Raw genomic sequence first — 13192 nt, forward strand, 5'->3', positions numbered from 1 at the left:
CTAAAACCGTAATTTTTTTTTTACGGTTTTAGAATTCCAAAACCACATTTAAAAAAAAAAACCGCAATTTTTTTTGTGGTTTTAAAATTTCAAAACAAAAAAAAAGCCGCAAATTTTTTTTGCGGTTTCAATTTTTTTTTTTCATTTTTCAGATTTTTTATTTAAATAGAAATATTTATAATTTATTTATTTATTTATTTTTTTTTTGTACTGAAATATTAGAAATATTTAATATATTTCTTTGAAAATAGATGTAATACTATATAATTTGATTTATTAGAAAGACTGCTACAAATAACCCGGATCCACATTTTAAGTGCAGGCTTTTTTGTGGCTTCAAGAAAAATTAATATATTTATTTATGAGTTATTAGAAAAAAAATAAAAATGCTTGAATTCTGAGTTATTGATCCCAGTTTAAAAGTCACTTCTAGGTAATACATAAAATATTGTGATCCTTCAAGTATATTTAATTTATAAAAAATTGTATCTATTTTGAGAATTCTTTTTAATCACAATCATTAAATAACTTAAATTTTTTGTTTTTTTTCAAAAATAGATACATTTTTTTAGAAATTAAATGCACTAGAAGGATGACAATATTTGCTGTACTTACTTAGAAGTGACTTTTGAACCGGGATCAATAACTGAGAATCCAGGCATTTTTTTTTTCCAATAACACATAAGGAAATATATTAATTTTTCTTACAATCGCAAAAAATTCGGCACAAAAAATGTTGATTTGGATTATTTGTAACAGTCTTTCTAATAAATCAAATTATATAGTATTTCGTCTATTTTCAAAGAAATATATTCAATATTTCTAATATTTCAATACAAAAAATAAATAAATTATAAATATTTCTATTTAAATAAAAAAAATCTGAAAAATGAAAAAAAATTGAAACCTTAAAATTTTTTTTTGTTTTTTTGTTTTTTTAGACAGCTAGTTTTAGAATTCTAAAACTGCAAAAAAAATTTGTGTTTGTTTTTTTAAACCGTGCTTTTAGAATTCTAAAATCGCAATTTCTTTTTGCGGTTTTAGACTGAATTACCGCAAAAAAATTTTGCGGTTTGGCTAGATTTCGAAATCTACCCCAACTTTGGTTATTTTTTTGAAATTTAATTATTTTTTTGGATATTTATAAAAAATTCGGATTAATTTTCATATATTTTAAAACGGAAATAAATCTGTGGTATTTTTTGGAAATAATAAGAATTTTTTATTTTGATCTCAACTGTTTAAATTTTTTCATACACAAATTTTAAAAAAGTAATTTTTTTATGCACGGATCTAAACGAAATCAAGCGTTGGGATCGGAATAACATAGTTCCTGTTATTCGCAAGGAATAACAGCAGATTTATCTCCCAAAACTATTGGCACGATTTTTGATGTGAATTGAACCGTTTTGAGCTGGCGTCCGGTCGTCCCCATTTAGACAGTGGTAAATGTCCCCAGGGGCTCAATCCGGACCGGTCTGCCTGTGTCCGTGCCCGTGCCACGGGTATGCACGGGTACACGGGCACGGGTATTAAACGGGCCAGATTCAATTTTTCGAAAAAAAACCTGTGCATATCCGGACCGCCGTACCCGTTAACCCATACTCGTGAGTCCGTGCCCGTGAACCCGTATCCGTTTTTTTCAAATTTCAATTTTTTTTAAAATTCCCTCCAAACCAATACATTTTCACATAAAAAATAATATTTTAAACTAATTAGATTAGACATGCATAAATTTATTTTATATAAAGTGACTAAAATATATAATTTAAATGACAATTTCATTTGTAATTTAATAGATATATGATAATTTCATATATTTTAATGAAATTACTTTCAAAACGTCATATTGACAAGAATATTAATTTTTATTTGATCCATCTCATAAATTAATTTCATATATTTTTTTAAACACTAAAAATAATAAAAAAAATTAATTGCATGAGTACATTCCTTTTTTTTTTTGGATTTATAATTTACATATGTTTCAATGAATTTGAATTTATAATTTATTTATATTTCAATAAAAAAAAGAAATTTTTTATTTATATTTGATTATAACAAAAATTATCGAGTTCAAATATACAACCATGTCAAATGAATTTTAATTGGTATGAATTTGGATTTACAATTTATTGGTTTTTAAAGAAAAAAAAAAGAAAAAAAAAATAGGAAAAAAAAAACCCGGACCGGACCGGACCGCCCGGCCCCCTTACCCGGACCGTCCTGCCCCCGAACTCGTGACGGGCACGGGTATTAAACGGACAGGGCAGGATTTTTGAAAAAAAAAACCCGTGATGCCCGGCCCGTTGTACCCGTGTGCCCGTGACCGTGTCTACCCGTTCCCGTGCCCGGGTTTTTCCCGGATGGTTTACCAAACACTATCCCCATTCAAATTTTGATATACGCTATTACTCTCATCTCATGTGAGGAAAACTAAATTTTGGGGAACAGGCCGGGCATTTTACGGAAACCATGGAGGGTTAATCTGCATAATGTAAATAAACGAGACATTGTTTGGTTTATCACTTCACCAGTCATTTACCCAAGGCAGAGCAATTCTTTCTTTAAGATCAAACCCTGTAAAGAAAAAAGAAACAACACTCACACTTTCCAACAACCAACTCTATATATACCAGTTCTCCACTTCTCTGCTGCAACATAACAATCCCATCCCCCCCTCCCCCCCCCTGGTGTCTCACCGGAAAACCAACCATGTCTGCCTACCGGAACTTATCAGCGTCCGTGCCCGACTGGCTAAACAAAGGAGACAACGCATGGCAGATGATCTCAGCCACACTCGTCGGCCTTCAAAGTGTCCCCGGCCTTGTCATTCTCTACGGCAGCATCGTAAAAAAGAAATGGGCCGTCAACTCGGCCTTCATGGCTCTATATGCCTTCGCAGCCGTGTGGTTATGTTGGGTCACTTGGGCATACAACATGTCCTTCGGCGAAAAGCTCCTCCCTTTCTGGGGCAAGGCGAAGCCTGCCCTCGGGCAAAAGTTCCTCATCAAACAAGCTGCTTTACCGGCCTCTACACACTACTACAAGGATGGAGTCACCGTTGAGACGGTCGAGATTGAACCTTACTACCCGATGGCTTCGATGGTGTACTTCCAATGCAATTTCGCCGCCATAACGCTCATTCTCTTAGCGGGTTCACTATTGGGTCGGATGAACATCAAGGCGTGGATGCTCTTTGTCCCTCTCTGGTTAACCTTCTCTTACACCATCGGTGCCTTCTCTCTTTGGGGCGGTGGTTTTCTCTTCCAATGGGGTGTCATCGACTACTCCGGTGGCTACGTCATTCACTTGTCATCCGGAATTGCCGGTTTCACTGCTGCTTATTGGGTACATAATTAATTACACAACTTGTCTATAACATATCATGTTATAACATAATTAATAAATTTCGCCGGTCAATTAGGTGGGGCCGAGATCGACCAAGGACAGGGAGAGGTTTCCTCCGAACAACGTTCTACTGATGTTAACGGGTGCAGGATTGCTGTGGATGGGCTGGGCCGGGTTCAACGGAGGAGACCCGTACTCGGCCAACATCGACTCATCACTGGCAGTGCTCAACACAAACATCTGCGCGGCGACGAGTTTGTTGGTCTGGACGTGCCTCGACGTGATCTACTTCAAGAAGCCATCGGTGATCGGAGCCGTCCAAGGCATGATCACCGGCCTTGTTTGCATCACACCTGGGGCTGGTATGTACATATATAATTTTATTTATTTTGAAGAATTTGAAATCTAAAATGTTGTCAGTTGACTGACTTGTCTAAACAGTCCGGTTCAATGTTTGACTGTTTAAAAGGATTTTAGGTTAGGTTTAAGTTCATACGGCGCCTTTCTAGAAACATTTTCAATTAATGTTTTCGCTAGCAAATTCATGTCCAACAAATATTTGAAATGATATAACAAATTTATGTAAGATACATAGACAAGTAACAACAATCGTCATACAAGTTCACTTTCAAAGAGAGAAAAAAACAGAGGAATTTTCGTTCGACGAAATTGTTGTAATTATAAACTTTATTTACTCCACCATTTATTACATCATTTTCCAAAGAAGCTGTGTATAAAATTGATGCACTAGTAAATTCACATAAAAATTAGTAACTAGTTAGAGCACCGTAGTTGAAAACAGTGGTAAATTTCCTCGGTAAGAAACAGAGTGGGCTATAATTATATGGTTTTAACTTTTAATAGAAGAGAACGAAGGGTAATAATAACTTTATTAATTACCTTATGTGGTGTAACTTGGAGACCATAATGACCCTTGGCCGGAAAAATTGACTAGAATCTTCAAATGTGATAATTAATTAGATTCTACACTTGCACCCAAAGTATTCCCCCAACCAACCGTCACTCTGTTGACTCTTTCATAATCTTTTAAATATCTCATATTTTAAACATGCCTCTAATTATCATCAGGAAAAATTAACTTTCTATAAAAATACAAATATATTGAAATAATTTTTTTTTTTTGAAAGTACGCACGTATAATATGTATGATTGATGAACTAGCTAGTTAATTATTTACGATTTATTTAAATAGAAGATTTTTATTATTTCAAATATCTTCATTTGCTTTGTGGGTATTTTCTATTTTCCTGGGAAAGATTCCTTTTTAATTTTATTTGGGGAAAAGTACCAAACCAAGCATTCATGATGTCATCTATTTTGTTCTTTTCTGATGGTCAACAAAATAAATTTGTCCCGAACGTCAACGTCTGGTTATCAACAATACACTTGGTAATTTATTATTACCCCAAAAAAAAAAAACTATATATTTTTTTTCTTTGAAGATGATATTACCGAACATTTTAAGAACTAATAATTTGTCTTTATCTGCTGCCCAATGAATAACTAACAAATAACAATAATAAACACTTTATATTTTAAGGGAACGAATCAGATGAGGAAGGCTCTTAGTCATGGATCTAATTAAATTAATAAAATTCTAGGATTCCATGACTGTTAAGGGTAGCATCCAACTTTGATACGGATTAGATAGCTGTATTTGTTATGAAAACGAAAAAAACTTTCACTCCTTATTCGTGTTCGATAAGTTAATGATAATTTTTTATTTTTATACATATTTTCAAATATAATACAAGTAAGATAAACTAATAAAAAAAATATCATTGACATCTTAATTTGTGATTTCGATAAAATAGTTTTCAAAATAAAAAGAAAGAAAATATTAATAATGAATACAATTAAATTGTATATATCACCAAAATATGTATCTATATATCATCTTCAAACAAATATGTATATATATATATATATGAGGAGGGATCGGATGACACCCTTTTTTGGTGACATTGAATAATATCGTGCATTTTCAAAGTTTTTAAAGTCCAAACGGTCGATCCAAACCGTTCAACTTGATGGATATGTTAAAATGTCCTTGCAGATTAAATTTCACATTTTTTGGAATTTTTTTACTATTTATTAAGTATTTAACAAAATCGCTATATTCAGACCGTTGAATTTTTGTACCCATCTTAATAAATAGTAAAAAAATTCAGAAAAATATAAAATTTGATCTGCAAGCACATTTTAACATATCCATCAAGTTGAACGGTTTGGATCGACCGTTTGGACTTTAAAAATGCATGATGTCATCCGATGTCACCAAAAAAGGGTGTCATCCGATTCCTTCTCTCTCTATATATATATAAGAAATATATTTTACTTGTAACTTTCTTTGTTATGATAATGAAAAAAAAAATCTTATTTTACTTTTTTTTTTTGCATACGATAAAAATCGAATAAACGAATAAAAGAGTATCATTGTACATTAAATTACTTCAATTACTTGCTTTAAGGGTGACATTAATGATTTTACATTTTAACTTTTATGAGGGAAAGAAAAAGTCAAACAATGTACCCAATATAACATTAATTGTTGATTTGTTGAATAGAGAGGACTCATTCTTAAAATATAATTTTATTACTACACAAATATTTTTATTGCAACTTGTTGTTGCATATAACACTTATGCACTTTCACACACGACATCTTTACTACTTAATATTTATTATATTATCAAAGTACTATGCTTACAGGTCATATACTAGTTAAAAAAACAGTAACGAATTCAAAAAAGGATGAGTGGATTCAACTACTATACGTGCAAGTAATAGACATAGTAGTGGTGGAGTCTAATGAAGAATGATTGGGTAATTTGAATTTACTATTTTTTTTTTTCAAAAATATTAATAAATTTCTTTTAGTTGACAACATTAGTTAAAAATCTTATCTCCGGAAATGGAAGATACACACACAACATGTTGTAAATACATTTGACAATAAAGTTTATGCGTTATAGTCATAATTGACGTATTAGTTTTTTTTTTCTCCAGAAATAAACTTATGAGCGTGTAACGGACATAGTTTGAATATTATCATTCATTTTTTATCTTCTTAATTAGAATCATAAATACACCCCAAATTGATTTAAAGCATAAGCAGACACACGAAATTATATGATTTAGGGATATTTTTATAAAACTTTTAGAGTGAGTCTATGGTACTATGCATATTACGATTTGGCCCATAATACGGCTCAATATTTGACTTTTCAAAATTCTAACGGTCGATCCGAACCGTTCATCTTGTTCTCCATATTAATATGTGTTTGGAAACCAAATTTTATATTTTTTGAAATTTTTTACTATTTTTTTAGATTTATTGAAAATCACTGTTTTTGGATGGTCCAGAATTTTCAGATCAAGTGATTTTCTAAATATCTAAAACAATAGTAAAAAAATTTCAAAAAATGTAAAATTTGGTCTCCAAACACATATTAATATGGAGAACAAGATGAACGGTTTGGATCGACCATTAGAATTTTGAAAACTCGAATATTTAGCCGTAGCACATACCAACCCGTGATATGCATAGTACCATAGACTCACTCAAACTTTTAAGCATTGCTTAATTATAGTGTAAAATAAGATTAACAAATCGAATTGATGGAGCGAAATTTGCACTTTTTAAAATTATTTCATATGATAAAATGGGATTTTGTCATATGGCGTGGAAAAATGATTCGGCATATATTTGGTTATGTTTTGCATATGAGGGACTTCTTCGGACTTGCAGCCGATTTTTTTATCCTTAATATTTGAAGGAAAAAAGAAATTAAATTTATGAACATCAAATCGTCAGCTCATAACAAAAATGTTGTCATTAACAATTTTTTTTTTAAAGATCAATGACTTTAAATATTTAGTAACGATTTCATTAATAAAATACGTATTTACAACGAGTTAAATAATTTTTATTTTCAGATTTAATTCTTTTATTCTCATAAAATCTTACTTATTTACACTCTTAAAACACTCTATTACTTGATTCTTCATCTGTCCTCAATAAATATCAAATATTTACTTGTAGCATATTGGTTAAAACTCTATTTTATAATTGAGAGAACCTGAATTCTTACTGCATTTTGTATTTTAATTTTAACCCTTGTCAAAAATTTTTAATTCCATCTCTATTTGTTGGAATTTTTTTTTTTTGCTATGGACGAAAAGAGCGAAGCTAAAACAAACATTACTAAAAAAAAATTGAAACAACATGGTGAGAAACGTTGTCAATAACATCATTTTACTTCAGCACATAAATATTATTAGTATTTACTATTTACCTAAGCATAGAAATTATGTAAGTGACGATATTTGTGTTATATTAAAAAAATATATTTAATGCTATAGATTTAAATTATTTCTGTACGTTTTTGTAATTAATGAATCCAACTCTCATAGTCTCAGTGCGTGTGAATGTCCACGTCAATGACTTACAAGTCTTGAACAAAAGTATTCTAATGAATCCAAATGATATTGATTTGAAACCAAGAATAAACGTAATTATGTATTTGTCATAAATGAGGCCAACTGTCATCGTGTTGTAGAAGTCGACCTCCAATCTAAAATTGAAGTCTTCTTTTTTTTTTTTTTGAGAAAAAAATTGAAGTCTTCTAATGATTCCAAATCGAAACCTAGGTTTCTTTTTACAAGCATTAATTGAATCTAGGGATCTACTTGTCTTATTCAATTTTGCCTATTAACCAAATGAAACATGGTCCTTGTCTCCTTGATAAGATAATATGTTATAGTACTGTAATTTAACAAATAATCTTATATATATGTAAATAGACTGATATATATTTCTAATAAAAATTAGGTGACAAAATTCTACAAGAACAAGAGACATATATTGAATATGTTTTTCTTTCAAAATTAAAAAAAATGATATATGTGTATTATTGAATCAATTTACAGTGGCAAAACTGGAAAATTTAGATTGGAGATTGAAAAAAAAAATGTGTTAGAATTGTTCCGTATAAATGAAGGCAGAAAAGCAACTCGAGTCACGGGGCCGGTGATTTTTTTTATTTTTTATTTTTTTTTATAAAAGAACAATATGCACGAGTGATATTAATAAATGCTTAACAAAAGCAACATTTTGACGAGATACAAAAGTCGGTCAGTGTAGAACTACAAAGATATTTTCTAAACCAAAAAGTAAAGCAAAGGTGAAAGTGAACGAAAGTAGACTTAAAGGGAATGGAGTCTTTAATTTGCTGGCCATACCATTAAAGAGAGATCTCAAATCACCATGCTTTGCATATTTAGTGCAAGTCGCCAATCTTGACTTCCTGGAGAAAAAGGATACGCACCTATTTAGCACTACTGATTTGGAACTTTGACTCGATCGGAAATTTGGTTGACTGCTATTTGATTTCTTCCCTTAATTATTAGAAGAAAAGAATCCACTGATAGTTATATAACATAGATGAGTTAGGCTGGGTGCTATGGATAGCATAGTGGCCTCTATGCTATTGATAGCATAGTTGCCTCTATGCTATGACTCAATATTCGAGTTTTTAAAATTCAAACGGTCGATTCGAACCGTTCATCTTATTCTCCATATTAATATCTGCTTGGAGACCAAATTTTACATTTTTCTGAATTTTTTTACTATTTATTAAGTATTTTACAAAATTGTTGATCCAACGGTGGCTGCACAAAACAGTAAAACCGTTGGATTAGTGATTTTCAAAGTGGCTTAATAAATAGTAAAAAAATTCAGAAAATTATAAAATTTGGTCTCCAAGCAGATATTAATATGGAGAATAAGATGAACGGTTCGGATCGACCGTTTGGATTTTGAAAACTCGAATATTGAGCCGTAGCATAGAGGCCACTATGCTATCCATAGCACCCCAGCCTAACTCTAACATAGATATTCTCTTTCCGTATCATCGTATTCACAGCATATATCCTATTTAACTAGGAAAGTGAATCATTGAATAGCGCGGTCTTAATTGATAGTTGAGGTGTCAGCTAGGCATTTTTATATCCGTATCTGTTATAATAATAATAATAATTTTTTTTTACTTTTATCCATCTTTTTGAATACGGTACGGATCGGCAGATCAGGTAAACAGATAAAAATATGCTATTAATATTTTGATTTGTGTTTTCGATAATTTTTTTTTTCTAAATAAGAAATATATAATAATAAATACAACTAATTTGTATTATAAAATTGAATAAAATATAAAATTTTATTGTATCATGTATTAGATTCATACAAATATATATCTATATCTATAATTTTATTTTTAAAAATTATCATATATGAAAACGGGTAAAGATAATGGACAAAATCATTATCCTTACTGTACCCGTTAAGTTAACGAAAAAAAGATCTTATTCTTACTCGTGTTTTCGGATCCGATACGGATCGGATAAACGGGTAAAAGGGTGTCATTGACACCCCTAATTGATAGATAGAGGCTTAAAAAGTTAAATATTGTCTTAATTTTTTTTTTTTTAAATGTTGTTGCTTCATAATATCCGCTTCAGTCTGATTATTTGTTTATTCTGTTTAGAAGGGGAGCAGTACAAATTACAACATATTTTATTTAGGTCATTATTCAGAATAATTTATTCTAGAAATTCTCATTTGTAGCTGTAGCAGATTTATTCTCAGATGGGCCCAATATTTTATGTCAAGTCAGGCCGAGCTTCAATTTTTAGGCCTGTCTGTTCAAAACAAATAAAATTTAAGCTGTCAATTTTCAGCCCTTATTAAATGGGCCAACGAACTCAAAATCTTGTCGAATTAATATTTTGCATAGTATATTTTCTATTGTTCAACATAATTGTCTTGTGAAAATATACTCTGCAGACTAAATTTATATTTTTCAAAAGAAAATTATTTTTTAGATAGATTAAAATTTATTACTTTTGAGTGGTCTAAAATCTTTAGATCAGGTGATTTTATCTAAAAAACAATAAAGAAATTCTGAAAAATATAATATTGAATCTACAAATACATTTTCATATGAGATCATGATAAATATTTTCACTTTAAAAATAAAGATTTTAATTCATAGTACAGATCAGTATATTCTATGCATAGTATCGTACCCTCACTCGTATAATTAGTTAATTTAAAAATCATAGCTACACGACAAGCAAATATATAATCTTTTTAATATTTTGTTTACAGGGCTGGTTCAAGGCTGGGCAGCAATTGTGATGGGTGTGCTCTCAGGCAGCATCCCTTGGTTCACCATGATGATAGTTCACAAGCGCTCTCGTATTCTACAACAAGTAGACGACACGCTCGGCGTTTTTCATACGCACGCAGTTGCGGGTTTCTTGGGAGGGGCCACCACCGGTCTTTTTACGGAACCCACTCTCGCCAACTTGTTCTTGCCCGTCACCAATTCTCGTGGCGGATTCTACGGAGGTGTCGGCGGGTATCAGTTTGCGAGGCAGATAGTCGGTGCGTTATTCATCATCGGATGGAATTTGGTGGCGACAAGTATTATATGTGTATTGATTCGATTGGTGATTCCGCTTAGGATGTCTGAGGATGATTTGGCGATTGGCGATGATGCCGTGCACGGTGAGGAGGCGTATGCGTTGTGGGGAGATGGGGAGAAGTATGATTCTACTAAACATGGATGGGATTCTAGCAATGACGAGACACATCATGACAACAACAAAATTCCGAGCGGTGTTACACAGATGGTTTGATTTGATGAGAAAGGGCATGGATGTATTTCTTTTTGGGGTTGGTTTGGTTTTTGTCCCTCGTGTATTTGTGAAATTATAACAGGCAGGATAGGATTAGTTATCTCGGTTTGGTATTTTTCATATTTATATTATTCAATGTAAGTGGTTAATTTTTAATGTAGGTGAGACCTTTTGCAAACATACCCATAATTATATCCTCTCCATTAGTAAATCACGGGCAAAATGATCAGTCTTTTCATTTAATCTTAATTAATTTTGTATGAATATTATACATAAACTAAGTTCTCTCTTCTTCTTTTTTTTTTGAAAAACATGTAGGTATGCATTTAAAGGAAAGAGTTTGAATTACAAATAACTGTAACAGTAAACAAACACAACTAAAGTAAAAACATATACCCTAAAACAAAAACAGGTTGAAAGAAAAAAAACAATCTGCAACTAATAGGGTTATTGCTTAAGGCAATTCCCATGTGTTGTATCAGTATCTTTCTTGTCAGGAGTCTCAATACTGTTCCAGCAGCTGGAATTTATCCCGATCGATCTCAGGATTTAATTTGGCCTGTTCTACTTGGAGTGTTCAAAAGAATCAAAGTTGACGTATCCCTCCTGTATCTCGCTGAGATAGACGTATCACGAAAAATCAACGCGTATTACACTACTACAGAATAAGTGATTGTACACGGACATAAACATAAGAGCTACACGGATTTCCTGCCGTGTGGAATGTGAGAGTGTAGAAATCCTTGAATATTTACACACGGATATTTACCCGTGTGTGATTATTGAGAGCTACATGAATTATTACATAAACAACCGTGTACAAACGCTTGCCAGCGTCGCTCTCAAAATAACCGAGCTACACGGATTATTACATAAACAGCCGTGTATGATTACTCTTTCTACACGGACATTTAGCTAAATGTCCGTGTACGATTACTCTTTCTACACGGATATTTGGCTAAATGTCCGTGTAGCTCTCTTATTTTTTTTTTAATGTTTAAATACCTTTCTACATGGACTTTAGTTAAATGTCGTGTAGAATTATTTTTTTTTCCATTTTTTTTTAATGTTTAAATACCTTTATACACGGACTTTAGTTAAATGTCTATGTACAATTGTCCTTTTTCCCATTTTTTTTGGTGGCTAGCTTCCAATTTTGTTAGCCATTTAAAATTAGAATTCCAAAATAGAGAAACATTAAACAGATGTATTTTAAACTCATAATTCCAAAACTATACAACAGTATAAATAATTTATGTACACTAAATTATACAAAATTATACAAATCCATATTGAGCATTACAAAATTTAAATTGAAACCACCTTGTCCACATACATCTGACATCGTCGATTTGCTCCTTGGTGTAATACTTTTGCTTTGGTCTATACTACAATTATAATTTGGTATTAGTTAGTAACAAGAAAAAGGTAGAAGATTACAATTCATGCAACATATATATATACAAAGCCTTTTGTACATGCAATCTCATGTGATAAAACATAACATATACTCCTTAGGATCCAATACAATGTTTGTATAAAAGTTATATTCTTACCACTTAGTAATCACATGATCAAGCTTTGGCCTCAAATTGCCAAAACTCTTGGTTATGATCTAGTTTGGACCGAAATTTCATACAAACTAAGGCGTATTAGATCCAACATACCAAAAAAGGAGCTCCCATGTGATCCATGACATGATGCCTCTTGGTTAAAGGTCTCCAACATATTGCATCTCCAATAAGAATCCATTGATCAACATATATGTGCATACATAATAAGGAATAAAAATTTTCATCCAAAATTATAAGAAAATATTTATATATAAAATTAGTTGAATCTGTCTAGCCTTTATACGAACCATTGAAAATCAATTTCGTAAAAAAAAAATTATTGCATCTTATATAAATTTACGATGGCTCTGATACCAAATGATAGTCTTAATAATTCATGACGTGTTTTGTAATTAAAAAAACACAAGCAATCCAGAATCCGTAAATTCAAAATAAAATAGCAAAGTAATTTTAATCTTACAGTTCTGAAGTGCAGACATCTTTAGGCGGAAGCGTTAGTACTGATCTTCAAATGTTTTCCTCAGATCTGATGATGGAGACCT

The 13192-nt window shown here is 31.5% G+C and overlaps 1 protein-coding gene and 1 long non-coding RNA gene across 2 annotated transcripts; both read left to right on the top strand.

Annotated features, from left to right (window-relative positions):
- The first annotated feature begins 2645 nt into the window (after positions 1–2645).
- Positions 2646–11256, top strand: LOC144575510 (ammonium transporter 3 member 1). The gene is made up of 3 exons (XM_078325676.1): positions 2646–3351; positions 3428–3713; positions 10544–11256. Exons 1-3 carry the CDS (start codon positions 2716–2718, stop codon positions 11074–11076), a joined length of 1455 nt encoding a protein of 484 aa, XP_078181802.1. The 5' UTR covers positions 2646–2715; the 3' UTR covers positions 11077–11256.
- LOC144575511 (uncharacterized) lies at positions 3724–8678 on the top strand. Its single transcript, XR_013518456.1, has 2 exons — positions 3724–7960; positions 7997–8678. It is a non-coding gene; the product is annotated as an uncharacterized LOC144575511 (long non-coding RNA).
- Positions 11257–13192: the final 1936 nt, after the last annotated feature.

The sequence above is a fragment of the Carex rostrata genome, chromosome 24 (assembly GCF_964058835.1).
Source record: "Carex rostrata chromosome 24, lpCarRost1.2, whole genome shotgun sequence".
NCBI classification, from domain to species: Eukaryota; Viridiplantae; Streptophyta; class Magnoliopsida; order Poales; family Cyperaceae; genus Carex; species Carex rostrata.

What these genes read in the sequence shown, in the direction of transcription:
- LOC144575510 (XM_078325676.1), top strand. Translation starts at nt 2,716, where the DNA reads ATGTCTGCCTACCGGAACTTATCAGCGTCCGTGCCCGACTGGCTAAAC. An exon ending in GTTTCACTGCTGCTTATTGG is followed by an intron (nt 3,352 to 3,427) that starts GTACATAATTAA and finishes CCGGTCAATTAG; the next exon opens with GTGGGGCCGAGATCGACCAA. An exon ending in TTGCATCACACCTGGGGCTG is followed by an intron (nt 3,714 to 10,543) that starts GTATGTACATAT and finishes TTTTGTTTACAG; the next exon opens with GGCTGGTTCAAGGCTGGGCA.